This window comes from Rattus norvegicus, chromosome 13 (genome assembly GCF_021556685.1).
Source record: "Rattus norvegicus strain SHRSP/BbbUtx chromosome 13, alternate assembly SHRSP_T2T, whole genome shotgun sequence".
Taxonomy (NCBI): Eukaryota; Metazoa; Chordata; class Mammalia; order Rodentia; family Muridae; genus Rattus; species Rattus norvegicus.
Window position 1 is genome coordinate 33,609,175 of NC_141546.1, and position 26,469 is coordinate 33,635,643.

Below are 26,469 nucleotides of genomic sequence, written 5' to 3' on the forward strand. Positions count from 1 at the left end.
TTAAAAGGCTGCAAAGCATTTTGGGAGGGAAGCAAGGTAGTCTTGTGGAGAGGGGCATGTTTTGCTGCTGGGGAGGTGAGGGAGTGCTAGAGGCAGGCCCAGAGCAGGGCAGGGTGCTGCCTGTGGGTCTTTGTGTGTGTGGTCCACAGACTGGAAATTCATCTCCTAGGAGAAAATTATGACTTGTTGATTCTTGGAAGCACCTTGTGGACCAGAGAGTCAAAATGAATCTGCTTCTCTCCCCCTTCCTTCCCCCTCCCGCTCCCCCTCCCCTTCCTTTTCCTCTCCCTTTCCCCCTCCCTTTCCCATCCCATCCCCTCGCCTCCCCCCTCCCACCCTCTCTCTCTCTCTCTCTCTCTCTCTCTCTCTCTCTCTCTCTCTCTCTCTCTCAGTTTTAGACTCCTGATCTGATTTCTAGAATCTGACATCTGTGTGCTCATGTGTGCACACACATGTATGTCTGTACACCTCATGTGGAGGTTGGAGGACCTTGGCTGTCAGTCTTAGTGCTTTCCACCTCTTGTTCGTGATAGGACCTCCCACTGGTCTGGACCGTCACCAAACAGGCTAGGCTGGCTGGTCAGGGAACTTCTCGGGACCTTGCTGTCTCTGCCTCCCAACTCACAGTCACAAGACATCTGCACCTGCCTTTTATTGGTTTCCAGGGTTGAACTCAGGTCCTCACAGTTTCCAGGCTCTGTTGACTGAGCCATTGTCCCATCCCTGAATCTGTGTAGTGTTGAGCGGCGAGGTTGGTATAATGGCACCAGGAAGCCGATGTGACTGGATGTCGCCAGCACAGAGCTCATCAAGGAGAGACCTCGGGCTCTAAGGGGCCATGGTTACCAGCACCCTGCCGGTGTGTTTACCTTGTACCAGCGACCGCTTGACTTGGACAAGCTTTCTCATGATGCCTTCTTTGTCCATTTCACGGATGGCACACAGCATAAGAAGTAACCTTCGTTCAAGCATGATCTGCAATCGGAAAGAACATCTCCAAGTTAGGCATCGCTGCGTGGGTCTCTCTGCTGCCGTGAGGCGAGCAGCTTGGCTCTCCTCGCCGTGACGCCCTGTAGGATGGAGTGACACCTCTGGAACCGAATCGACACACGGACATTCTTTTGCGCTCAGTCGTGACTGCTTCCGGCATTTTGTCACAGCAGAAAGCTGAATAACAGGCAAAGTCTTAATCATCTCTCTCCCTTGCTTGAATATGGCCTTGTCCCCTAGGGGAGCCACACTCTGAAAGGGAGAGGCCTGCAGGTGGCCTAAGATGACGGAGTGGCTGAGCACCTCCTTTGGTGTCAAAGAGCAGAAGGGTTGTTCTTTCTGAGAGAGGTGGACTCCAGTTGGGAAGGACAGGGGTGAACCGTAGAAGGAGACAGGAGTGTTTCCATCATAGGGGAGGAGTAGAAACGCAGGTCCACAGTGGGGATGATGTTCTTGGATGGGTGCGGCATAAGGCAGAGGCGTGGCTGCAGTCGGACACGCCCCCTCACGTCTCTACTGAGTTAGAGCTCCAGAAGGCTTCATTCTTCCTCCCTTTCCACGGTTCTGTTCTGTGTGGTGCGCATATCTATGTATTCATGCATGTGCATGTGTACATACGTATGCAGGTATATGTGTGCTGGTGAAGACAAGAGAATGATACCGGGTATCATCCTTAATAACATCTCCACCTTATTTTGTGAGACAGGGTCTCCCCATGAAGACAGAAGTCTTGGATTTGGCTAGAATGGCTGGTCATGGAGTCCCAGGATCATCCTGATTCAACCTCCGTAACATTAGAATCACAGGTCATGCCACCACACCTGACATTTACACAGGGGTAAGGATCTATCCTCACGCTTACATAACAAATACTTCTTGGAGGATAGGTGTAATGGGGAGCCACTGTAGGAGGTGACGAGGGGAAAGCAGTGAGCCCAATGTCACCTCTGAGAGTCTCCATTCTCCATAGGAATAATTGCCCCAAAATCCCATAGCTTTAAAGTCATTGTAGGAGCCTCAGCAATTCCTCTCCTACATGTGTATACCCTGGAGAGTAGAGAACCACATATATGTCCACTAACTTGTGTGTGAATGTTTATACAGCATGCTTCGAATAGCCGCGTGGTAAAAATTGCTGAGATGCCCATCAGTACATAAACAGTTAAAAAACAAACAAACGAAAAAACCCCTGGTCTATTCAAATAGTGAAACATTACACAGTAATAAAAAAGAGAGTGAAGTGCTCATTCATGACACCAGGGAACTTGGAGATATAACAGAAAAGAGTCAGTTCCAAAAAGCCAGAGACTCTGTAATCCTGTTTCATGAAATGACCAGAAGAGCCAAGTCTATAGGGATAGAATATAGATCTAGTGGGTGCCAGAAGTCTGGGGAGGAAGGGGATGGGCAGGAACTGTGAAGTTCCTTTCTGCATAACAAAAATGTTTTGGAACTAGGTAGCAGGCAGGGGTGTACCTCAGACGGTGCAGTCTGTCCACAGAGTGCATGCCTGCATTTCACAAAGCCCCGAGTTCCAACCATAAACATAAACCTGGTGTGGTGGTGCACATCAGTAGTCCTAGCATTCTAGCATTCGGGAGGTAGAGGCAGGAGGAGGAGTGGTTCAAAGGCTCCCCTGAGGTATAGACACTGACCAAAGAAAGAAAGGAAGAAAGAAATGGAGAGGTGAGAACTACCTTGCGTGCTGCTTGCTGAAATCGTCTTTGTGCCCGGTGTCTGCTCAGCCACATGTTATTAATGAGTGGATCGAAATTAGCATGGAATTCCTGGACTTTCTGTGAATTTAAAAACACAGGCACAGCTTACTTTGAATTCAAACTCTTCCGAGTGAACATTTCGTAAATGCTTTTGAGTTTGATCTCTGGCTGGATGTGGTAGTGCATGTCTGGAATACCAGCAACTCAGGGGCAGCATGAGTTTGAGAAGAGTCTTGGCCCACTTAGCAAGACTCTTAACAAAACAAGCAAAGCCAGGAGCAGCAAGTGGCTCAGAGAACGAAACTGTTTGCCACCCTGCCTGATGACCTGAGTTCGCTCTCTGCTACATCGGTGCTGGGAATCCAATCTTGGTCTTCAAACCGAAAACAGCGAATCCTCTTGTCCCTGAGCCAGCTCTTCAGCCTCTACTTCATCTTTTTGAGACCGAGTCTTCCACTCAGTGTGGAGCTCACCTATTTGAATAGACTGTCTCTTTATCTCTCCAGTGCTGGGGCTGGAGGCACATGCCGCCATTTGAGAGGACAGTCTCGGTTGAAGAATTTCCTAAATCAGACTGGCCTGTGGGCAGGTATCTGTGTGTATGGGGACTTGTCTTGATTGTTAATTGAGATGAGGGTCCAGTCCACTGTGGGCAGCATCATACCTAAGTAGGTGGCCCAGGAGTGTTTAGGAAAACTAAACTCAGCCAGCTAGCATCCTCCTCCTCCACGGGTTCTGATGCACTGCTCTGGCTGTGAAGTAAGTCTGTGGTCAGAGGTAATGCTTGTGGGAAACAGCATGCAGGGCAGACTTTGAGCTCCTACTTTGAGTCCCTTCAATGATAGAGTGTGATCGACAGAGTTGTGAGCAAATAAAATTTTCATTCCCCTAAATTGCTTTTTTTAAAATAAATAAATAAATAAATAAATAAATAAATAAATAAATAAATAAAACACAAAGGCTGGAGAGATGGTTCAGTGGTTAAGAGCACTGACTGCTCTTCCAGATGACCTGGGTTCATATTCCCATGGCAGCTCACAACTGTCTCTAACTCCAGTTCCAAGGGATCTGACACCCTCACACAGACATACACGCAGGCAAAACACCATTGCATATGAAAAAAATAAGTTTTAAAAACCTCGAAAATATACATTAAAAACCCAAACAAAACAGATTTATTATATTTTAAATTGTGTGCCTGTGTGCACGTGTGCGTGTGTGTGCGCATGCGTGCATGCATGCGTGTGTGCGTGTATGTGTGTGTGTGCGTGCGTGTGTGTGTTGTATGCTACTGGGAGTGAGGTGTCACTGAAGTTCAGCAGATCACATCTGATCCACTGGAGCTGGAGTTACAAGGGTGGGGATGGGAGTTGAGCCCCTGAAGTGTACTCAGCCACACAACCGCCTCTCCAGGTTCCTTCTGCTACTTTTGGTCAGAAAGGAAACCAAGAGACAGGGTACAACGACACTGAAAATACAAAGAACCAAAAGCAACCACTCCCTGCTGATGGGCTTCCTGTAACATTTGTTGGTGTCTCTGGAAATGAGCAGTCGAAGAACTGCCGCTTAATTAGATTTCACAGGAAGGGAAGTTACCTACCTCCTCCAAGTTGTGGACGATGCGCTTCTTGCTCTGTTTCATCTGGAGTCGTTGAAGCTCCTCCCCTATGATAGGGTCGCCTCTGTTTTGCTAGATTTTTATATTAGTAGACACACTAAAGTCAAAAACAAATGCGTGAAACTTTCTCTTTAAAGCTCGTAGAAGCCTAAGGGACAATGGGTCACCCTGCCACAGAGTGCTGACGGGCTAGAGTGTCCACCATTCTTATTGTTCACACATGGGGAAATTTCACATAGACAGAGTCTCATGCAACCCAGTCTAGCCTGGAACTCGCTATGAGTCTGAATGCCTCCTGCTTCTACTTCACAGAGCATCCCAGGATAGGTAGGAACCAGTCTCCCCCCATGCCCTCCTAAACACCACAAGGCTATCCCTTCTTTTAAAAAAAAATATAATTTGACTGCAGGTCCTCCATTGTGAACTTTGTATGACATCATACTGTAATGCCTACAAGGCTGGCCACAGGGGCTGCAGGGGAGGCTCAACAGTGAGGAGTGGTTGCTGTGTTTGCGGAGGAGTTGGTCTACTTCCTACCACGGTGTTGATTGGCCCACAACTGTTTGGAGCTCTAGCCCCAGGGGAGGAGCTGCCCCCCTTCTTGCCTCTGCAGTCACTCCACTCACAGGGGCATGCTCACACACGTGTACTTACGATTACAAATAGGATGAATCCTCAAAAAATAAAAGCTCGACCACGCCCCCATCCTTCCTACTCATTGAGACCCTGTAGTTCACACTATTAAGATTTGCTAGGGTTTTTTGGGGGGCGGAGGTCCCCTATAATTCAGACGCTGGTGCCTCAACCCTAGCTCCCCAGCACATGATTGTACATGGCATCCAGCTCAGGGTGACTCCTGACAGCAGTTTTGGGGCCTCTCATTTTGATGCTCTCTAGACAGCAGGTATATCTCACGGCTAGAAACAGAGCCTGAGTCTGGTCATCTCCTTGGACTGAAAGCCTCTCTCTCTCTCTCTCTCTCTCTCTCTCTCTCTCTCAGAACTGAACCTGGGGCTCACGCATTCTAGGCAGTGCTCTGCCATTCTCCGGTACTCTCAGCTGTCTTCGAGCTGTCTTTCTCCTGGTCTGGCATCTTGCGTGCAACGGGAATTGAAAAGATTCAGCAAAACAACCGAGCTCATCGTGGCAGCCGTTCTGACCTTGTATTTCTCACGTGCTTTTTGCCGCTCCTCAATGAGCTCTTTTTTAAACTTGTAAGTTGTGTGCTCTTTGCCAAGGTGCACCTGCCTGTGGGGAACAAAAGCCAACTTCCAGAAGCCATCCACAAACATCGTCTCTGCAGTGAGTGCCTTTGCTATATACTATAATCAAGAAGGGATGAGGAAGAACCGGATGAAAGCAGTTTGGGGTCCAGGGAAATGAAACTTATCATTTAGTGATTAATGCTAAAATATTTATGAATTAATAAGACAAGGGCCTGACAAATAGTTCATTCAGTAAAGTGCTTTGTAAGCCTGAGAATCTGAGTTCAAGCCCCAGAGCAGGAGCCTGGTATAAAATGTTGGGAGTGGAGGATGCTCTCTTTATCTCAGCACTGTACAGGTACAGACAAAGGATCCCAGGACAAGCCAGCCTAGCCTGCTGGGTGAGCTCCAGGCCAGTGAGAGGCCCTGTCTCAAAAAAAGGCTGATAGACAGCTCAGTGTTTAAGAGCAGAGGACCCAGATTCAATTAGTAGCCCTGACATGGCAGCTTACAAGGGACTGCAACTTCAGTATTAGAGGATCTGATGCTCTCATCTGGCCTTCACGGTACCACACACACACTGGTAAACATGCGGGCAAAATGGGAAGACAAAATAAATCGATCTTTAAAACAAACAATGTAAGGTGGAGGCCATTGGAGGAACAATACCCAAGGTTGACTTCCAGGTGCCACAAGTACACACACCTGTGCCCACATGCAAACACACGCACACATGCACACACGCACACATGCACACGCACACACCCCTGAGTACTCAGCAGCACTAGTGTTCAGGAAATGCAGATATAAGCTGTACGAGGCAGCAGGCGCTGATGAGGATGTGGAAAACCAACCCCTGCAATCCTCCAGTGTTGCGGGTGAAAATGTAAAAAGGCTGGTGGCTGAGGTGTGGTAGACTCACCAGATGGAAACACAAGAGCCCTCCTATCTGAACCTCTGTTGCCAGAACCGCCCCCCCCCCAGCTGCTATGCTCCCCATGGAACGGGGGCTCACAGGGAGGTGAGGGGTTATGGGGTGCAATGTGGGTACCTGAGTCACACCCCAAGTCTGTCTGGGAATGGGGACTAGGGTATCAGGAAGAAAGGAGGGGCCCCACGCTCACAGTTCACTGTTGCTCTGCCGTGTCTGCGTATGTGTAGGAAATAACATGTTGTCATTATTAATTGATGCCCCATAGCCGCCCATTCTGAGACAGGAACACTGGCCGAGGGGAAGGAGTAATCGAATTCACAGAGAGAGTTTATCAATGATTGTGTGTCATTGTGTCTCCTGTGTCAAGGGCTATCTCATAAAAGCAGTGACCCTGTCACTTGATACAAATTACCCCTCGATATTTACCACTTAAGATGGTTCTCGATCTCTGTCACGATGTCCTGTCTGACTTTCTGCTCAAAGATCGCCTCCTTCATCTGCTTGGTTTTGGAGACTTCGTCACCTTGGTCCAGGACTGGAGGCAGGAACGAGCGGAGATCATGGCCGTAATCAAATCAGTCATTTGCCCAGACGAACACAAGTTTCTAACCATGTCACCTAACAGACATCTAACTGAGTTTTGCTCATTAATAATAAATGTGACTGGAGACATTTCTTTCTTCCTCTGCCCCAGGGACTGGTTTAGGGAAGGCCAAAGGACTGTTACCTTGTTTTAAGTCCTTAATCTTCATCTTCCCGGCTTCCTGGTTTAGGACGGTCGCCACGGCGAATGGATTTGACAGGTCGGCTGGAAACCGCAGGTCCTGATAATCGATTTCCTGAGGACCCAATTGGGCAGGGAATGAGTTCTTTTCTTCCCAAGTTCCCATCACACTGGGCGTGCACCCAACTTCTTACCTTTAACTTCTGAGGTTTTTTTGCCTGTGCCACAGTTGGGTAAAATTGCACGTATGCTGTTTTTTCTAGAGGAACATTTACTTTCTTAGAACGGTCATTTAATCGTTTAAACTCTTCTAATCTAGAGTTTAAAACAGATGTTAAATTAGTGTATGATCCAAGGTTCAAGGTTTGTTATAAATGTTTATTTCTATTTTTGATCGTGCTGCCATGTTGTCTGTATACCTGCTGAGGCCAAAGGAGGGCGTCTGGTCCCCTGTGGTCAGAGTTACAGACAGCCATGAGTTGCCACGCAGTGCTGGGAACTGAACGCAGGCCACTGCTCTTAGCCACTGAGCTGTCTCTATACCCACGTAGCTCAAGTATTTTGTTATTGTATTCTTTCTGATAAAACTATTACTTGTGACCAGTAGTAACTAATAACTAAATGAAAAGTAAATTTGTGTGTCCATGAAAACAAATTTCATATCAATATATTAACATATAATGTAGATAGGTATATATGCATATGTTTGTGTGTACACATATATACACCAGTGGTTGCTTTTCCTCCCATTCTTTAAAATGCTATACATATCTATTGTGTGGGAGTATGCATGTGTGCCTGTGTGTGTCTGTGTGTGTTTGTGCCTGTGTGCCTGGGTGTGCCATGACATATGTGTGGAGGTCAGAGGACAACAGCTCTCTCCTCCACTTTGTGGGTCCCAGATAGAAACTCAGGTCTGCCTGGGCAGCCAGCTCCTTCACCAGGTCTTATTTGCATTTCTCATGAATATGTAAATGAACACACCAGGCTGGGGAATGCTCTCCTAGTTTAGTGTAATTTATTTCTAGCCTGTAGCTCTTCAACCACCTAAGCTGATTAATTTAGAAACCAACCGTTACTTTATTATCCTAGTAAAAGAATGGCTATACCATTTGAAACAGATAGAATCCCTTCCTCTATGCTTTAAAGCTGTTTGTGTAGACTCTTCTTGTAGTCTAAATGTCCTCATAGTGTTGGGTTGAACCTGGAGCCACATATATGCCAGGCAAGAGGCCAGTGACCGACCCTCACTCCCAGCTTTAAACAAGAAAAGAGAGAAAATGGAAAGAAAAACTCAAATATTTCTTATTTTTTAAAAAGGCAACTTCTTGCTACGTACTTTAGGCTAGCTTGGAACTCATGCTCTTTCTGCCTCTGCCTTTTCAATGATAGGATTACAAATGTGTACCACAATGCCCAGAACTGGATTGTACCGGATTTGTGATGAAGTGTTAAGAAAAAAGCTGTGGCTGTGGCCGTGGCCGTGGCTGTGGCGGTGGCTGTGGCGGTGGCGGTGGCTCAGCCAGAAGAGTGCTTGTCTAGAATACACAGGGCCCTGGATTCCGTCCCCAGCACCCTATAAACTGGGTGTAGTGGTGCATGTCCATGACCCCAGCACTCTGCAGGTGGAGGCAGGCAGAATTCAAAGTCATCTTGGGTCTATAGTGAGTCTGAGGCCAGCCTGGTCTAATGAATAGACAGAAGCACAGTGAAGACACCATACATACGGTAAGGCGATGTTGGGGTGGCAGGTTCCAGTGAAGACGCATTCGTATGGCTGAGAGTTGAACTGTGAGATCCACAACTGAATTTTTATTTGTGCTATCCCATACTGGATGGGCGTGAACGTGACAGTTACTCTTGCCTCCCCGTTAGCTGGAATTATTCCTGTAAGGAGGGGGATGTCATATTGTTCTCAATGCTGTGTCAGGATGCCTGACACGAGCAGTGTCAGGGAGGAAGAGTGTACAGTGGCTCACAGCTCGAGGGCACAGTCCATCATGGCGGGGAAGGCACGGCAGCAGGGGCGTGAGATAGTTGGTCTCATGGCAGCTACAGTCAGGAAGCAGAGAGAGGTGGATGCTGGGGCTGACCTCATTTCCTCCTTTTTATTTTGTCTAGGACCCCAGGCCATGAGATGGGGTTTCCCATATGTAGGGTGGATCTTCTCACCTCAAACCTATGCCCTGCCCAGAAGGTGTTTTTCCCTCTGGCACAGCCGGGTAAGATGAACCACCACAGAGGTGTGCTCTGCTCAGCAAGTGCAGGGGAAGAGGCAACACAAACCCCATTGTCCCAGCACAGCGCGCGCGCGCGCGCGCGTGTGTGTGTGTGTGTGTGTGTGTCTGCTCTCTGTACAGTCTCTTCCTTAAGTGTGCGAGGCTCAACACAGACCTTGCTTATCAGTGACTAGGGGAATCCTTTCCAACAGCTGTCTGATCATGGAGTTACACAGATATGGACAAACCCTAGTACATCAGTGCCTTAGACACAAATTCACAGGATGCTGAGCCTAGAGCAAATGACCAGAATGCAATGTGAGTGCTGGGAGTGACGTGGAAAGCTGGGAACAGTTCAGTACAGTGTTTTCTATAACTTCATTCTTTCTTTTCAAATCTTCCTTCCTGCCTGCCTGCCTACCTGCCTGCCTGCCTGCCTGCCTGCCTTTCCTTTCTTTTTTTCAGTGTTGGGGCTGAAGCCCAAGGCCTTATCCACACTTGGCAAGTGCTCTAGCACAAAGCTATACCCCAGCCCTTTCCTTTCAAATCTGTCCAATGAACTGGTGTTCCTTCCAACACCAAGCAGTACACTATGCCACACTCCTCCTTGGTATGTTCCAGGGGTCGTCGGGGACCTTCATAGCCTGACTGTGTTAGTCAGGCTGCCTGCAGCACTCAGGAACTCAGGTACAGAGACAAAGTGACAATGGGAAAGAGAAGAGCTGCGGTCAGTGTACACACCACGAAGAAGAACGACAAGGTGCAATGGCCCATAATTCCACCCATACAGCCCTGCTGTAAAGTTCAGGTTTACAAAGAGGACAAGAGCTGGGCATGGCTAAGCTGTCCCGGTCTAGGTGTGATCCTGCCCGTCACTCACCCAGGTTGTCAGCACTGTGTGAAATCTCTCTGTGGGTCCTACTGACTGTACCTTCCAGGGAAATTGCAAGCCCCCAAGGCAAACACCACTCACAGCTCTTTTATCCACCTGAAGGCCTTCTATGATGCTTTAAAAACAGGCAGTTACTAGTCCCTAAGGGAAGCAGCAATGGCTTCTTCAGTGGCTACACCACTGGTAAGGTGCACATGCTCTGGGAAACAGTTCCTCACCCACGCTCCTGTAAGAAGCTCTCATGAAGCATATTGGGACACACAGAAGTGAAAATAGATGGGCAACCAGTTGGGGAGGGCAAGGAGATCAATAAGGATGGTTGGGGGACAAGAGGGAGTAGTGGGGTGAATATGATTGAAAACCATTACAAACGTATGAAAATACCATCGCAAGCCATTATATAAACAATACAGAAGACTGGGGGGGATGGATCAGTGAGTAAAGGACTGACTGCACAAGCATGAGGTTCCCCCAACACCCACAAATGTAAAAGCCAGACAAGGTGAACATATCTGTAACCCCAGCATAGGGAGGGGAGGAGACAGGTGGATTCCTGGAGCTCACTGGCCAGCCTAGCAGAAACAATGAAAGACCCTACCTCAAGAGGTAAGGCAGAGGAACAGTTAAATTAGGTATCACAACGAGCTCATGCACACACACGCACGCGCGCGCACACACACACATGCATGCAAGCATACATGCACACACATGCATACACATGCACACACACACACAAGTGGGCATTTGTTAATTTCCTGGATACAGATAGAGATCAAAAGGGTTAAGTAATGGCCACCATTGTCTCTCAAGCCCAGGGCCAGGTAGAAGAGTCACTAGAGACATTGGGTGTGCAGGCTAACAGCAAGACATCTGGGTAGAAATTCCAACCACAGAGACGTTATAATGCATTGACCATCACTTGGTCGAAGCACCTACCCTGTGGCCACTGCAGACCATTTAGGGCTTGATGCCAAGAGCACCCTACTGCTTTACTTCAGCTCATTAACTTAAAAAACGTAAGGTCAAGCGCGGGCACGGATCACGGTAACTTCATCTGGGTGATTTATTTTTTTTTAAGTGCTCTCAGTCCGGACATAATACATAAAGCCAGTGGTGGAGATGTAGCCAAGGCAACCACAGTAAACTGCTTTTTTTCCTATTCCTGCAGCCCTGTCCATCACTAGAACATGGGGGTGCAGGCTGTGCAATGCTAACTGTTGTAGAGCATGTGCCAAGTCTTGACAGCTACTGCTTGGCCGAAATTCATGTGGCACAAAGGAGCGATGTCCTGTGTTTTTTTCTTTCTTTTTTTTTTCTTTTTTCTTTTTGTTTTCGGAGCTGGCGACCGAACCCAGGGTCTTGCGCTTGCTAGGCAAGCGCTCTACCACTGAGCTAAATCCCCAACCCTGTCCTGTGTTTTATAAGTGAGAATGGTATTCTCAATGTTTAACCCCATTAGAAAAAGTCTACCTTAGGGCTGGGGGTGTGGCTCAGTCTGGAGGAGCTTGCCTAGCTTGCACAAAGACCTCCAGCCCTTCAGAAGCCGCCCATAGTGGTGTCAACACGCAGGAGGTAAGGGCAGCAGCATCAGAAGTTCAAGGTTATCCTTGGCTACATAGTGACTTTTAGGCCATCCTTCAAAGTACAAGTGTGTCTGTGGAGCGGTCGGTGAGAAGGCTCATAGTAAAGGTGCACGATGTCAAGCCAATGGTCTGAGTTTGAGCCCTCGACCCACATGGTGGAAGGAAAGAACTAACTAGAAAGTTGCCCTTGGCCCACAATACATACATGTGCATGCACAAGTCCATGAAATAAATACTTAAGAAGGTAATAAACAAAGCTAGAGCTCAAATGACTACTCTTGGATCAATTCACAGCTCGCTACCCTCGGCACAGCCAGGAAAAATGAATACTGCAAAGTCACAGAGCAGGAAGCTGGGTGGGGGGATGTGTGCCTATGATCCTGGGACTCAGGAAAGCAAGGCAGGGCCCAGGCTAGTCTGCACTTAACAACAGCAAACAAACAGCAAACAAACAGAACAGCAACAACAAAACGAAAAAGCTGAGGACGCTCTGGCTGCACGGATCGCTCAGAGAGAGGTTAAGGGAATTTGCTGCTCTTGATGACTTGAGTTTGGTTCCCAGTGACGACATCCGGCGGCTCACAACTGCCTGTAACTCCACCTCCAGGAGGATCCACTTCCACCCTCCACGGACATCACACGCATGTGGCATACATACACACACACACACACACACACACACACACACACACACACACACACACACAGAGAGCAAAAATAAAGGCCATAGTTTATCAGTGTAAGCATGACACTGGGCAATGCGATGTCACAAGGAGGTGTTCCTGAGTCATTTCCTAGGTGACACTATTATAAAGCAAAGGTGGACATATTTAAACATGTAAATAAAGTAGGAAGTATTCCCATGGACATATTTAACTATGTAAATGAATAATATAAGTATGCAGTAGACATATTTAAATATGTAAATGATCTAATTGAAAATATAGGCATGGGCAGGGACTAAAAGAACAGAAAATAAAAGTACATTATGTTTTAGGGCAGTAAGGCCCAGGCTGGGAAAACTTGTAAAAATTGTTCCATATTATACATTTTTATACTGTTACAGCCTTTAAAAATTTTAATCAACATATAATTGTAAAGATATGATTTTTCCATACATATACAGTTGGAGGAGGAAGCAGGGTAGTCTATCACCTCAAACCTTATCTTTGTCACAGTAAGTCATCTAAACTTTTCTCAGAGGAGTCTGTGCACCTATGCACACCTGTGCCTGTGCACACCTGTGCCTGTGCACACCAGTGTCTGTGCACACCCGTTGTCTATGCACACCTGTGTCTGCACACATGTGTAGGTGTGTGTGAAGGCTGACATTGGGTGCCTTCCTCTGTGGCTTCTCCCTTACTTTGTGGGACAGAATATTTCACTGACCACAGAGCTCACTGACTGGCTAGGTTGTGTGGCCAGCAAGGACCAGGGCTCCTCCTGACCTAGTTCTTGAAGGCAAAGTTCCTCTATGAGGCTTTTATGGGGGTGCTGGAGAGCCAGTCATCTCGAGCAGCAAGCACTTTACTGAGGGGCTCCCTTCAGTGGTGCTGAGTCATTCGAACTGTACATTACTGACCTCTATTACTTTAATGTGCATTTACTTCCTCTAACTGTAACCTGCTGACCATCCCACCTCGTGTCCCCAGCTCTTGATAACCACTAGTCTAGATTCTGGTTCCATGCAATAATTTTTTTAATTATTTTTATTTAAATTTAAGACATAAACCTACTCTCTCTGTAGTCCAGACTCTCCTGGAGCTCTCTATGTAGACCAGGCTGGCCTCACACTCACAGAGATTCACCTGCCTCTGCCTCCTGAGTGCTGGGATTAAATGCATGTGCCACCACACTTGACCAAAACAAAGCTTTTCGGAGTGGGGGTGTGGTGGGGTATGGTGGGGTGTTATGGGGGTGTGGTGGGTGTGGTGGGGTGTTATGGGGGTGTTGTGGGGGTGTGGTGGGGTGTTATGGGGGTGTGGTGGGGTGTTATGGGGGTGTGGTGGGATGTTATGGGGGTGTTGTGGGGGTGTGGTGGGGTGTTATGGGGGTGTTATGGGGGTGTGGTGGGTGTGGTAGGGGTGTGGTGGGGGTGCCAGTGCCAGGCCTTTGCTTTCTGTGTAGCTGAAGAGGACTGTGGGTGCCTGATCACCCTGCTCCACGTCTCATGCAACGGGATTACACGTGCAGTTCCGCAGGGCTGAGAGTGGAGCATTGCTTGGCTTGCACGCTGCCACCTGAGCTACATTCCTATGAGATCAAACTCCAGATCCCACCTCCGTGAGATCACCTACATTAGCACAAGCTTTAAACATGTCCTCCCAACAGCGCAGAGGTGCAGACTGTTCCCCAAGAATTGTCAGAGACATCCAAAGCCTCATGCTTAGAGTCTCGTAAGGACAATTTTAACCTTCTAAGATTTAGCGTCCCACTGAGAACGGGGTTTGGAGTGGACTAACCACTGTAAGATTCAGTGAACAGCTGCACAATCTAAACATTATCTGGGGACAAGCTATTGATAAATTTTAGCACTGAGATTATGGAGGAGGGCACCAAGAAGACAGGGCCTCCCTCTACCTCCCAGTCACAGGCCACTGCTGTTGCCCAGGGTCTGGGGCAAGAGAGCAGTCTCAAGGGTCACTGGGTATCCATCAGACACAATTCTCTTTGGTCACTCAGGAATTCTGTGACTCAGCTTGAAAACCTTAATGGAGTCTCAGTTTTCTCATCTGTAAAATGGGATAGGGCTTAAAGGATACACTGATCTGAGGATCTGAGGTGAGCTCAAGTGCAGTGTCTGAAAACTGAACTTCCCAGCCTTTAGGCCGCACAGGCAAGGGGTACTCACATGGGTTCAGTTACCACTGAACTGCTTGGAAGAAGAAATGTGTCTTGAAACAATTGTACACTTGACTCATTTCAATGCCCCATCCACCCCCCCATTTTCTTGTGTGTGGAGCACATGTGCATAGTGCATGTTTGCACGTGTGTGCTCGCTCTCCAAATACGCTGGTTAATACTTCTTGTCAACTGAACTGGGCTTGGAGTTACCATATAAACACATTCTGAGTGGGTATTTCATGAGAGTGCTACCGGAAATGTGTAACCAAGGTAAGAAGACCCGTCCTGAATGGGCAGCACCGTTCCATGAGCTGCACTGAGAGAAAAGAAGTGAGCTGAGTGGCAGCATCCGTCTCTCTGTTTCCTGGCTGTGGATGCAGGGTGAGCACCTGCCTCAAGCTCCTGCTGTCGTGGCTCCCTGCCATGATGGACTGGACCCTCAGACTGTGAGCCAAAGCAAGCCTTTCTCCCTCCCCTCCCCCTCCCTCTCCTTCCCCTCCCTCCCTCCCTCCCTCTCCTTCCCTCCCTTCCCTCCCTCCCTCCATTTCTTCCTCCTGTTTTTTTTTTCCTACACCAACAAGGAAAGTGGCTCTTGTTTCAAGCCTCTGTCATGACATGGCTGTGGCAGTCAGGTGTCTGAAGTCACACGGTCCTCACCTGACTTTGGCTCAATCGTAAAGGCTTGATGAGACCGAAGCAACGTGATATGGAATTCGAAATCCACGGGGCAGCTGCACTGCAAGGGGATCACATAGCTTTTGCTGCAAAACAAGCCCAAGAAAGTACACTCAGGAAGCACAGTAAGTGTCGCCCGATCCCAACTGGCCTTTCCTGTCTTTCATCAAAAAAAAAAAAAAAAAAAAGTTTTAAAATTGGCTCTCATGTAGCCTGGGCTAGCATCCAACTTGCCACATGGCTGAGTGCCTGAGTTCAGTTTCCAGTTGCTGTGACAAAATGCCCTGACAGAAGCAACTTAAGGGGGAATGGGTTTGTTCCGTTCTCAATGCCAAGTTGTTGCCATCGCTGTAGAGAAAAACTGAGGTAGCAGGAAACTGAAGCAGCTACGTCCGCTAAGAGCAATGAGCTATGAAGTAATGCATGCTTGCTTGTGCTGAGCTCTCTAGCTCCCTCTTACACAGTCCAGGATCCTAAGCCCAGGGAATGGTGCCACCCACAGTGGGCAGGTCTTCCCATGTCAGGTAATGTAATCAAGATAATCCTTCAAAGACACGCCTGCAGGCCAATGTGATCTAGGCAATCCCTCACTGACACACTTCTCTGGTGATTCTTGAGCGAATCATATTAACTCTTAACACTAACCGCCACACCAAGGAAGACCTTGACTTTCTGTTCTTCTTTCCCGTTGAGTAGTGGGGATTGCAGGTGTGCACAGGGCTCAGGACGGAACCCAGGGTTTTGTACCCGTAGTAGGCAAACAGTCTACCAAATGAGTTCCATCTCTCGCTCACACTCTTGAGAGAACTCCATTATAATCAACGTTCAGTGGAGCTGCCGAGTTTGGGGACTCTGCCTTCTTGGGAAGTATCCATCTGACCTGCTCACTTCCGTGGACTTCACCCCTACATGCTAGGCTGGGCCTCACCAACAATGCCAGAGTTCCCTGTATTCTGGTAGAGTTAAATGTGTAGGAATTTCAGTGATATCCCAGATTCACACACACACACACACACACACACACACACACACACACACACACACACACACCATACCACCATACAATGGTCAATAAACATTTGGTTTTCACGTAACCATTTATATATATAAGTGTGGTTTTTAAAAGTGTGCTCAAAACATTTATATTGGGCTTTGAAATTCATGATCTTTTAATAATCTGTGAAATATCTGAAATAGTTCAGATATAAATATTTTTAAACAATTAAGGTTTCTTTATTCATTATTAAGATCTACAAATTTTTTTTCCCAAGGAAATAAAACATCACCAGCTGACTGTGCTTGTTGATCTCTGTTCTTTTCTTTGCAGAGGTGACCAGCACTGGATCTCCTCTGTCTAAAATGTGTGCTCGCACGCGCGCGCGCGTGTGTGTGTGTGTGTGTGTGTGTGTGTGTGTGTGTGTGTGTGTGTGTAAACATTGCTACATGTCATGCAGGTGGCCACATTGCATCTCAGGCAGGCAGGCAGCCAGTGTTGAATGCTGGTCTCCAACTCCCTCTCTCCTTTTTTATTAATCTGGGACCCTGCCCCATAGGATCCCACCCACCACATGCAGAATGGGTCTTCCTAGTTCAGTTGTATTGCTGTGGAAATACCCTCTTGGGCACACCCATGTGTGCTTTCTAGGTGGTTCCAAACTTAAGTCAAATTTGTCAGTGCACTCATGACCCCTCAAGAGCTGTGGTCACCTTCACGAGACACGAGGAAGATAAGTTGGTGGACATTCCAGTGTGGATGGGAACAGAGTCTGCAAAGCCCACCCCTGGACAGATGCTACTGGAGAGACAGACATTTTCTGTCAGGGTCATGGTCCTCAGTATGTTGTCCACATTCTGGGAGTCAGTACTACACCCATGGCCACACGGGCAACTGGGTCCAGTAGGTAATATACTTTAAAAACTAGGACAGGGCATGCAGTTGAGAGGAAAACCTGGATGGGGGTGCACAGGAGAAGCTGGAAGGAGGAGAGGAGTAAGATGTGTTATAATCATGTATGACGTTCTCTAAGGATGCTGCTATTTTAGGGCTACAGTGCCGTCAGCCACTGGGCCAACAGACAGCTTGGCTCTGCTCTGCATCCCAAGCTGGTTGTCACTATCCTCTACTTACTTCTGATGCCAACTTGGTATGAAGCTCCAAGCCCAGGTCAGCAACAATACCTGGCTTTCATTGGATGAAGAGGAAGAGAACCTCAGTCTCCCCTCAGCTTCAAGGCAAGGGCAGGTGCTACTCCCTGGGATCAGCTACTCCCTGGGATCAGCTACTCCCTGGGATCAGCTACTCCCTGGGATCAGTTGACCATGCCTCCTTGATCCATGGGAATGAACTCCACAGCTAGGAGCCCACTGCAGCCCCTGAGCCCACTGCAGCCCCTGAGCCCACTGCAGCCCCTGAGCCCACTGCAGCCCCTGAGCCCACTGCAGCTCCTGAGCCCACTGCAGCTCCTGACACCACTGCAGCCCCTGTGCCCACTGCAGCCCCTGAGCCCACTGCAGCCTCTGAGCCCACTGCAGCCCAGAGAGTTGGCAGCCCTGGAACCTGCCTGTGGCCTGCTGGAGTTTGATGCAGCTCCAGACCTTGGAGGTTGCAGCTTCTCCCTGTTCTGCTGAAAGGCATTTCCGGTGTTATGCTGCCTGTTTACAGGTATGGAAAGGATATAGTCCCTGCCCCCCACTCGTGTGTGTGTGTGTGTGTGTGTGTGTGTGTGTGTGTGTGTGTGTGTTGCCTTGTGTCTTTATTACTATCTACCTCATTGTTTTCGAGACAGGTAGGGTTTCTTGATGAGACTGGGTGACCAAAGAGCCACCTGTCTCTGGCTGTTCAGTTCTGGGGTTACGGATGCAGTGTGCTATACCTAAATTTTTACATGTGTGCTAGGATACTGAACTCGGGTCCTTCTGCTTGCCCAGCGAGCACCGTGCTAACATGGCAACCTTTCCCCGCTCCATTTGGTGTAGTGCATCTGATGACATTGAAGAGATCTGTGCTCTGAAGGTTGCTCTTGACACTTGCCACGCAACGTCCTGCTCGTAAGTGATTTCCACTGCTATTTGTTTTCTCCCTCCCCCTCCCTCTCTTCCTCCCTCCCTCCCTGCCTCCCACCCTCTTTCCTGAAAACGGTCTCATTGTAGCCAGGCTCTTCTCCATCTTCCCTGTGTAGCACGGATGACTTTATCACCCTTGTCCCCACCTCCCAAACGCTGGGATGGCGGTGTGAGCCACCACAGTTGGTTTATGTGGTGCTAGAGCTGGGACCCAGGGCTTCCTGCATGCTAAACAGGCGCGCTACCCACTGAGCCAGACCTCCAGCCCTACGCTGCTGCTGCTTCTTGGTAAATGTTATTCCTTAGCTGTGGGTAGGTGCGCTATAAACACCCAAGTGCCCTGGTAGGAGACAAGGAGACCAGGGCTCCGACAATAACACTTGTTGACATAAATCCTGGATAATGGTCACATGGGATCCTTCCTTCAGCCCAGTTTACAGGATTCTACCAAACAACTGTCCTACCTCAGGCTCTGCTCAGGTGTACAGCCAACCAGAACTCCCTGCAAAGCATCCCGATTCTGCAAACAATGCACCATGTACAACAGTTGCTGCATTGTTTAAGGTGTGACAGTCACCTTGACTGTCAACTTGATGGCGTTTAGAGTCACCGTGCACAGAGACTTCTGGGCATGGTGGTGAGGAATTTTCTAGATTAGGTTGACTGAAGCAGGAAAACCACTTTTAGCCACCCTAAAAGTAAACGTGGATGGCATCATCCTGCGTGCTGGGGTCCTGGACTGAGTAAAAGGGAGAAAATGAGCTGAGCACAGCATCCTTCCCTCTGCCTCCCTGACAGTGGAGGCCATGTGAGCTGCTACCTTGAGTCCTCACTACCATACCTTTCCGCCGTGATGGACTGTGCCCTGGAAATGTGAGCCACAATAAGCCATTTCTTATGTTGCTTTCATCACGTTGTTTTTTCTCTTTTTTGTCACAGCATCTAGAAAGTGGTGACTACAGAAGTCTGTCTAAGGCCTTACCACCCCGAAGACTCCCAACCGTATCTAAAACAGAAGGTGGATCAGCCGAGCAGACACTTAGGCACTCCACTCCGTGCCAGCCATTCCACCCCAAAATGGTTAGGCTGAACTAACACCTTTTGTTACGGCAACCCAGGGCTGGATCCCACTCATGGAGATGTGAACAGGCTGTGGGCAATGGCTTATTGCTGTCCACACGTGGTCTCTGGGGATAAGGCAAGCGACTATGACTTATAGGTCAGCACCTGCAGGGGTCAGCACAGAGCTGTCCCAATAAGGACCCCCCCACCCCGATCTGATGCTCAAGGCACTTCTGATAAATGCCACATGGCTGAATGTTTTCCAGCTGAAATAATTCCCCACAAACTCTCCTGGGGTCCTTCCCATTGGTGATAAATGACCCATTTTCAATGAACTCCTAAGCTCTGATAGTTCTCAGAAAAGGTGTTGAGGTATTTGTTTAGTGATGATTACCATCAGCCAAGTTCCCGATGCACTTGCCAGCCTGGAAAAATAAACAGGTCCTTAAGGGAACAGAAGTCCAAGCACCGTGATTCAGAAGGCAGCAGCCGATGCAGGTCACCAGGCTGCGTGGAATCTGCACTCTGCTCCAGCTACTCCTGCTCCTTTATCAGAGTCAGGGCTGCACGCAGGGTGGGGCTGGACTGCAGCTCAGCAGCGTTACCCGGATGAGACATTGTTGGGGTTTATAAACATTTATTTACTTTTATTGTGCATTTATGAATGCATCCCATACGGATGCTGGGAACTAAACCTTGTTCTTGTGCAAGAGCAGCAAACGAGTGTTCATTTCTGAGCAAACTCTCCAGCCTCTTATTTTACTTCTAAATGACATGCTTCCACGTGTGTACGTGCGTGCATGAGCGTGTATGAGCGTGTGTGTGTGTGTGTGTGTGTGTGTGTGTGTGTGTGTGTGCGTGTGTGTTGATGTTCACAGGAATGCTGGTCTCTGTGAGATCCCACGGAGCTGCAGTTACAGGTGGTTGGAGGTAAACCGCCACATGTGGGTGCTGGAAAATGAACTCGGGTCTCTGCTGTATGCACTCTTAACCAATGAGTCTTCCCTCCTTATATGACGGTTAATTTCAATTACCAAGCTGGCACAGTCTAGGATCATGTGGAAGGTTGGCTTTGAACTCAGAGACATGGCTGCCTTTGCCTCCCCAGTGCTAGAATTAGAGGGATGCACCACAATGCCTCCAGCTGTGCAGAATTATCCTGATTATGTTAATTAAGGAAAGATGTCTGAAGATTCCCTTGAGAGGGTAAGTGGGATTCTGAGCCATACAAGAGTAGAAAACAAGCAAACAACCTTGGAGAAAGCAAGCCGAACACTGGCACACTTGGAACTGTGAGCCACCCAGGCCCTTTCTCCCTCGAGTTGCTTTTGTTAGGGTATTTTATCACACAGCGTCAGGAAAGGGAATGGGATGCTTATCACATGTGAGGTCCTGGGTTCAAGCCTGGTACTAGAAGTTGTTTAGTGTTTGCTGAGAGTGGCAGGGCAGATCTGTAATCCTAGCACGTGGGAGGCAGATGCGGGAGGATCAGAAGTTCAAAGCCAGCCTGGGAAACTTTCTTGAGACAGCATCTCAAATAAACAAATAAACCTCTTCAGCTTTGGAGACATGTGTAGCTAGGCAAGTGTGTTGTCTGTGCAAGCATGAAGGCCCAAGTTCAAATACCCAGCACCCACCTAAAAATTTAGATGAGGCTTCAGGGTACCTAAAACTCTGCTGGGTGACGGGAAAGTGGCCAGAGAATTTGGGGATTTGATGGCTGCCAGCCTAGCTCCAGGACCAGGGAGAGAGTCTGAGGTGGAAAATCAGAAAACCTCATATTCTCCTCTGGCCTCTGGACACACATGCACACAAACGCACTCACATACACACAAGCATACACACTCACAGGCATACATACATATGTGCAGACACATACACACACACACACACACACACACACACACACACACACACACACCTAAGCTAAATCCCTACTGATGAATTCTGATCTACACTGAAGAAAAACACCCATTCTTGTTATTCCTCAGAAGCAAACAGGACCTTAGGTCAGAGTTCTCGAACTGACAAGCATCAGGCAATTGAAACAGAAAAGCAGGTGGAAGTCGGCGCTCTGGGAGACCATCTTAGCTTTTATCCTGACTTTATCACTCATTTTATCAGTTTCATTAGGACTGCAGATAAAAGTACGTTACATACTGCAGAAGAATCACTTCCTGTTTTTTGAATGACAGCATAAACCTTTAAAATACTAGGCCTTTTATTATGGTCTAATTTCATCATCAGAAGAGAGCACACATTTACCTTATAGAAAGTACACGGGAGAGGGGAGGGCCTGGGACTGTGGCTCGGTTGGTGCTTGCCTAGCTCAAAGCCCTGGGTTCCATCCCCAGCACAGCATAAACCAAGGGGGTTGGTGCATACATGCGTGCAGTCCAGCACCCAGGAGGACCAAGGTCATCTTCTGGTACACAGTGAGTCTGATGTTAGCCTGGGCTACATGAGACCCCACTGTGAGGAAGAAAGGAGAGGGGGGAGGGAGGAGGAGGAAGGAAGGAAGGAAGGGAGGGAGGGAGAGAGGGAGGGAGGGAGGGAGGGAAAGGGGAGGTGAGAAAGAGAGAGAGAGAGAGAGAGAGAGAGAGAGAGAGAATAAATTCAAATTTCTCTCTTCCCATCTCTGATTTGTTTTAGAGTGAACTTATTGGATGACTTAAAATCAAATAAACTGTTTAAAGCTCTCAGTGTCTGGAGAGTGTCGTGAACAGGCCACTTTACCATAATAGGATTTGGCTCCTTTGCTAGAGAGGGAAGGGCAAGGGACAAGAGGCATGACAGATGTGAGCTGTCCCACAATGGCTGGACTCAGCAGCTACAGCAGCACAATTATTAGTTATTATGTCTTATAAAACTCTAGGAGAGATGGGGCTGACAAAGTATTTGCCTTGCAAATGTGAGAACCTGAGTTAGAGACCCACAACTCACATTAAAAGGCTGAGCATGATGAAAATGCACATTTACGAATGCACACCCCCAAATGCACACTCACAAATGCACACTCATGAATGCACACCCCCAAATGCACACTCAAAATGTACACTTACAAATGTATACTCGCAAACAAATGCACACACATGGGGGGGATAGATAGTAGTTAGGGCCCACCCATATGGCCTTAAGTACACCTAGTTACAAACCCCACCTTTATCACGGCAGCTGGACCTTGTGCATCTGAGATTAATGTTCTTTTAAGGGGAAAGTGAGCCTTTACTAGAACCAGATTGTGATCTTGGGCACCAGAATTGTGAGAGATTCTGTTATACCTAAAGATACTGATTTCACACTCACAATGCTAAGACATTAATATTAAGTATTAGAGGTCTTTGTTTTCTATAATTACATCATTGTTTTTTAATTTTATAAACTTTATTGCAGAGAAACTTGCAAATAAAAATGTCACACACTAAAATTAAGCAGATCCAAAGTCTATACTCGTCAATGAATTTCTACACAGTTAAAATCAGCACCAAGACCAGAAAAATCCATGAGTGAATTACAACTAGAAAGCAAACAGCGTTAAATCCTCTTTCATAACTTGTATCCACCACCTGCATTCAGCGCCCCTCACTCCCTTATATCCAGTCTTTCTTGTTCTCTTCTCCTCATGTTATATTCTACCCACCATAGAGGTATAGCTCCTCTATGATAGGGTCCATCATGCTTCTCTTAGAAAAAAACTGTGTATGTGCCATTCAGAGCAAAGACAAGAGTCTGTGATCTGAGTCAAAGTGTTGTATGACAGCATGCAAAATGTCTATGTTCTGTGAGCACACAGGCTATCTCCATGCAACAGGAGCAAGTGCAGCTCAAAACACCTGAGGTTCACCACACATTTGATTTTGAATTAATTTTTGGTCGATGTACATTTGGAAGACTTTTACTGTTGCCAAAGTTTTTACAACCCACAAGTGCAATGATGACCAGGAGATTAAGAGTTAAGATTAAGAGAACAACCTGGATTCAGAGAGTTCACCTCTCTAGACTTAATAAAAGATGTGTTTTCCCCCATGGATATTGGAGAGAGAGAGAGAGAGAGAGAGAGAGAGAGAGAGAGAGAGAGAGAGAGAGAGAGGAGAGAAGAAAAGAGAAGAGAAGAGAAGAGAAGAGAAGAGAAGAGAAGAGAAGAGAAGAGAAGAGAAGAGAAGAGAAGAGAAGAGAAGAGACTCAATGTGTTCAGTCTTGCTCTGCACTTGAATTCTGGTTCCCAGGATCCATGTAGATATCGGGTGTGGCCAGGTAGACCCTGGCAGAGAGGAGAGAGGTGTATCTCAGGGCCTGTCTGGGGTCACAGGTTCAGAGAAACGCTATCTAAAGGAATAAGGTAGAGAGCTCTCAGTGCTAACCTTTAGTACACACGAGCATGTGTACACACACATGTGAGCACACACACACACACACACACACACGCATGCACGCACGCACGTCTGCACACCACACTTGAAACAGAGACGGCAGAAGTTACGTGGTGTCTGTCATCTGCAGAGATCATACATAGCTTATTCACGTTCCACGAACGCCTTCCGTGATGGCTGCAGCTCCCGGTGGAGCGCCTGCTTAGCCTGAGTGACGTGCTGGATTCAAATCCCTGCATCGAACCCACAGCCTCACTTAGAAGAGTGCGATAACATTTCCTGTTTTAACACTTTAAATGTGCCATTCTGGGCATGAAATGCACTACAGTGCTGAGCCTCCCTCAGCCGCCCTCAGGATCTGTCTTTGTTTAAATCCCATCCCCATTTTTTTCTCCCCAGACACTGGCAGCCACATCTATACCCATCTCCAAGAATGTGATGTCTGTAGGTCCTCTGTATGACAAGGATCTTACAGAATAAAATGCCTTTACAAGCTACGTGCTAAGGGGGCTGGGAGATAGCGTGCTTCACAAGCACAGGGACCTGAGTTCAGATCCCACACCCGGGTAGAGTTGGGTGTGGTGGTTTGCATTTTAAATCTTGGTGCTGAGAAGGCAGAAACAGGCAGATCTGGAGGGCTCGTTTACCAACTAGCATCGTGGAACCACGGGTCTCTAGGTCCCCGTGACAGAACCTGGCTAGCTACTGAGGAATAATACACAAGATTGTCTGCTGGCCTCTGTACACATGTGTAAATGTGTTTCAGAACCTCCCCCACAACACAGACATGTACCAGGATATGAACATAAACATACAACTGAACACGCACAGGAAAAACTAAATGTTAAATTCACTCAACATGGAATTCTTAATAGAAACAACGTATTTGATGGCAAACAGCGCTTTGCAGTTCTCACGGGTGTGGGTAACGTAGGATAGTGGAGATACAGAGGGAAATTCCGGACTGCTCCCTGGGAGGAAGCAGGGTCTGTCAGACTGCAGCCTAAAGAAGGGAGGCAGGTGGTGGCATGACCCAGGAAGGGAGCTGCGGGGAAGGAATGGGGGCTGAGGTGTGTGTGTGTGTGTGTGTGTGTGTGTGTGTGTGTGTGTGTGTGTAATGAAAAGCCTCTTGCAGAGTGCTGGCTTCTCAGATGGAGAACTATAGATCATCGTTAGGGGAAGATATGAAGATATCTAAGCGCCATGAAAAGCTGTGCAAGCTAGCTTCTTTATATTAGGTGGTGGAAGTGACCATATGCCAATTGTATTAAAACCAGTTTCTCCCAGCCTAAGAGCTTGTAATGACGTTTGGCTGACATAACCCACAGCACACCCTGCTGACCATCTGCTTGTCCTTGTGGTCCATCCACCTGCAGCCATCAAAACAAAAGGCTCACTCTTTGTTGGAGAAAGAAATGCATGTCTTTTGTTTATTTAAAATATATTTTCTCTTTTGAGATGATAATATAATTACATCATTTTTCCTTGTCCTCTCTCTAAACCTTCCATATACCCCTCCTCAATGCTCTTTCAAATGCATGGCCCCTTTTCTTTAACTGTTGTTGCCGTGTGTGTTTTCCTAACTGCATAACTACGACCTGCTCAGTCTGTATGATATCACTTGTATGTATGTTTTCAGGGCTAACCACTTGGTATTGGATTATCAATTGGTGTTCTCTTCCCTTGGGGAGAGGAAATTGACTACTTTTAAATAACATGAAGGAAACTCAAATCCCTCTGGTTTTGAAACCGCTGTGTCTAAGAGTTGGGCTAAGAAGCTGGGGCCATGCATTACAGAAGACGGCTGTTTACAAAACTACAGCCACGGCCTGGGATGTAGCTCCCGTGACAGGATGCTTGCCTAGCATGCCCTAGGTTTGAATATCAGCACCATGCCAAGAGGCACGGTGGCACACACCTGCAGTCTCAGTGCTATATAGAGAGTTTGAAGCCAGCCTGTGCTACAACGTGACACAGAAAGGACAGAAGGAAGAAAGGAAAGAATTTTAGTCATAATTCTGGGAGCTGGCAACTACTCTTTCATCCTACTTGACAAGGACCCAATGGACATATTCTAAAATGCACACTGGACACATGCACCTGTGTGCTTGTGTGCCTGCATGTGCATTCATGTGCACCTGTGTACGTGTATCACATATCATCAGTGCCAGCTACACAGATCTGGGATGGAGCAGCCACATGCCAACTGGCTACTAGAGTAAAGTTTGTGTTGGAAATAGCAGCCATATTAACCGAGCAAGGGGGGAGCATTCAGACACCACTCGGAAGGTGAGGGAATGTAGCTCATGCTCCCTGAAGGAATGTGCTTTGGGTAGACACTGACATTCTTTATGTTATATTCTTAAATATTAGGTCTAGCAATTTATCCATGAATCCTTTGTGTCAGTGTGTGTGTGTGTGTGTGTGTGTGTGTGTGTGTTCAAGCCCTAGGGACCCCCCCATCTCCACTTTGGCAGTATGGGGATCACAAGCATGGATACTACCACACCCAGCTTTTTGGCCTGGGTTCTAGAGATCTGAACTTAGTTCCTCCTGTTTGACTGAGTTATGG

At 47.7% G+C, this 26,469-nt stretch overlaps 1 protein-coding gene and 1 long non-coding RNA gene across 4 annotated transcripts in view; one reads left to right on the forward strand and one right to left on the reverse strand.

Annotated features, from left to right (window-relative positions):
* Positions 1-26,469, reverse strand: part of Cfap221 (cilia and flagella associated protein 221) — a 70,554-nt gene that overhangs the window by 16,387 nt on the left and 27,698 nt on the right. For all 3 annotated transcript variants that reach the window (NM_001429616.1, NM_001429615.1, XM_087581119.1), the window contains 9 exon segments: positions 870-975; positions 2,688-2,786; positions 4,309-4,398; positions 5,487-5,574; positions 6,892-7,000; positions 7,193-7,304; positions 7,384-7,504; positions 8,917-9,076; positions 15,385-15,488. In NM_001429616.1, the coding sequence (NP_001416545.1) occupies positions 870-975; positions 2,688-2,786; positions 4,309-4,398; positions 5,487-5,574; positions 6,892-7,000; positions 7,193-7,304; positions 7,384-7,504; positions 8,917-9,076; positions 15,385-15,488 (989 nt within the window).
* Positions 15,256-20,261, forward strand: LOC148001578 (uncharacterized). Its single transcript, XR_015635462.1, has 3 exons — positions 15,256-15,527; positions 18,299-18,450; positions 19,405-20,261. It is a non-coding gene; the product is annotated as an uncharacterized LOC148001578 (long non-coding RNA).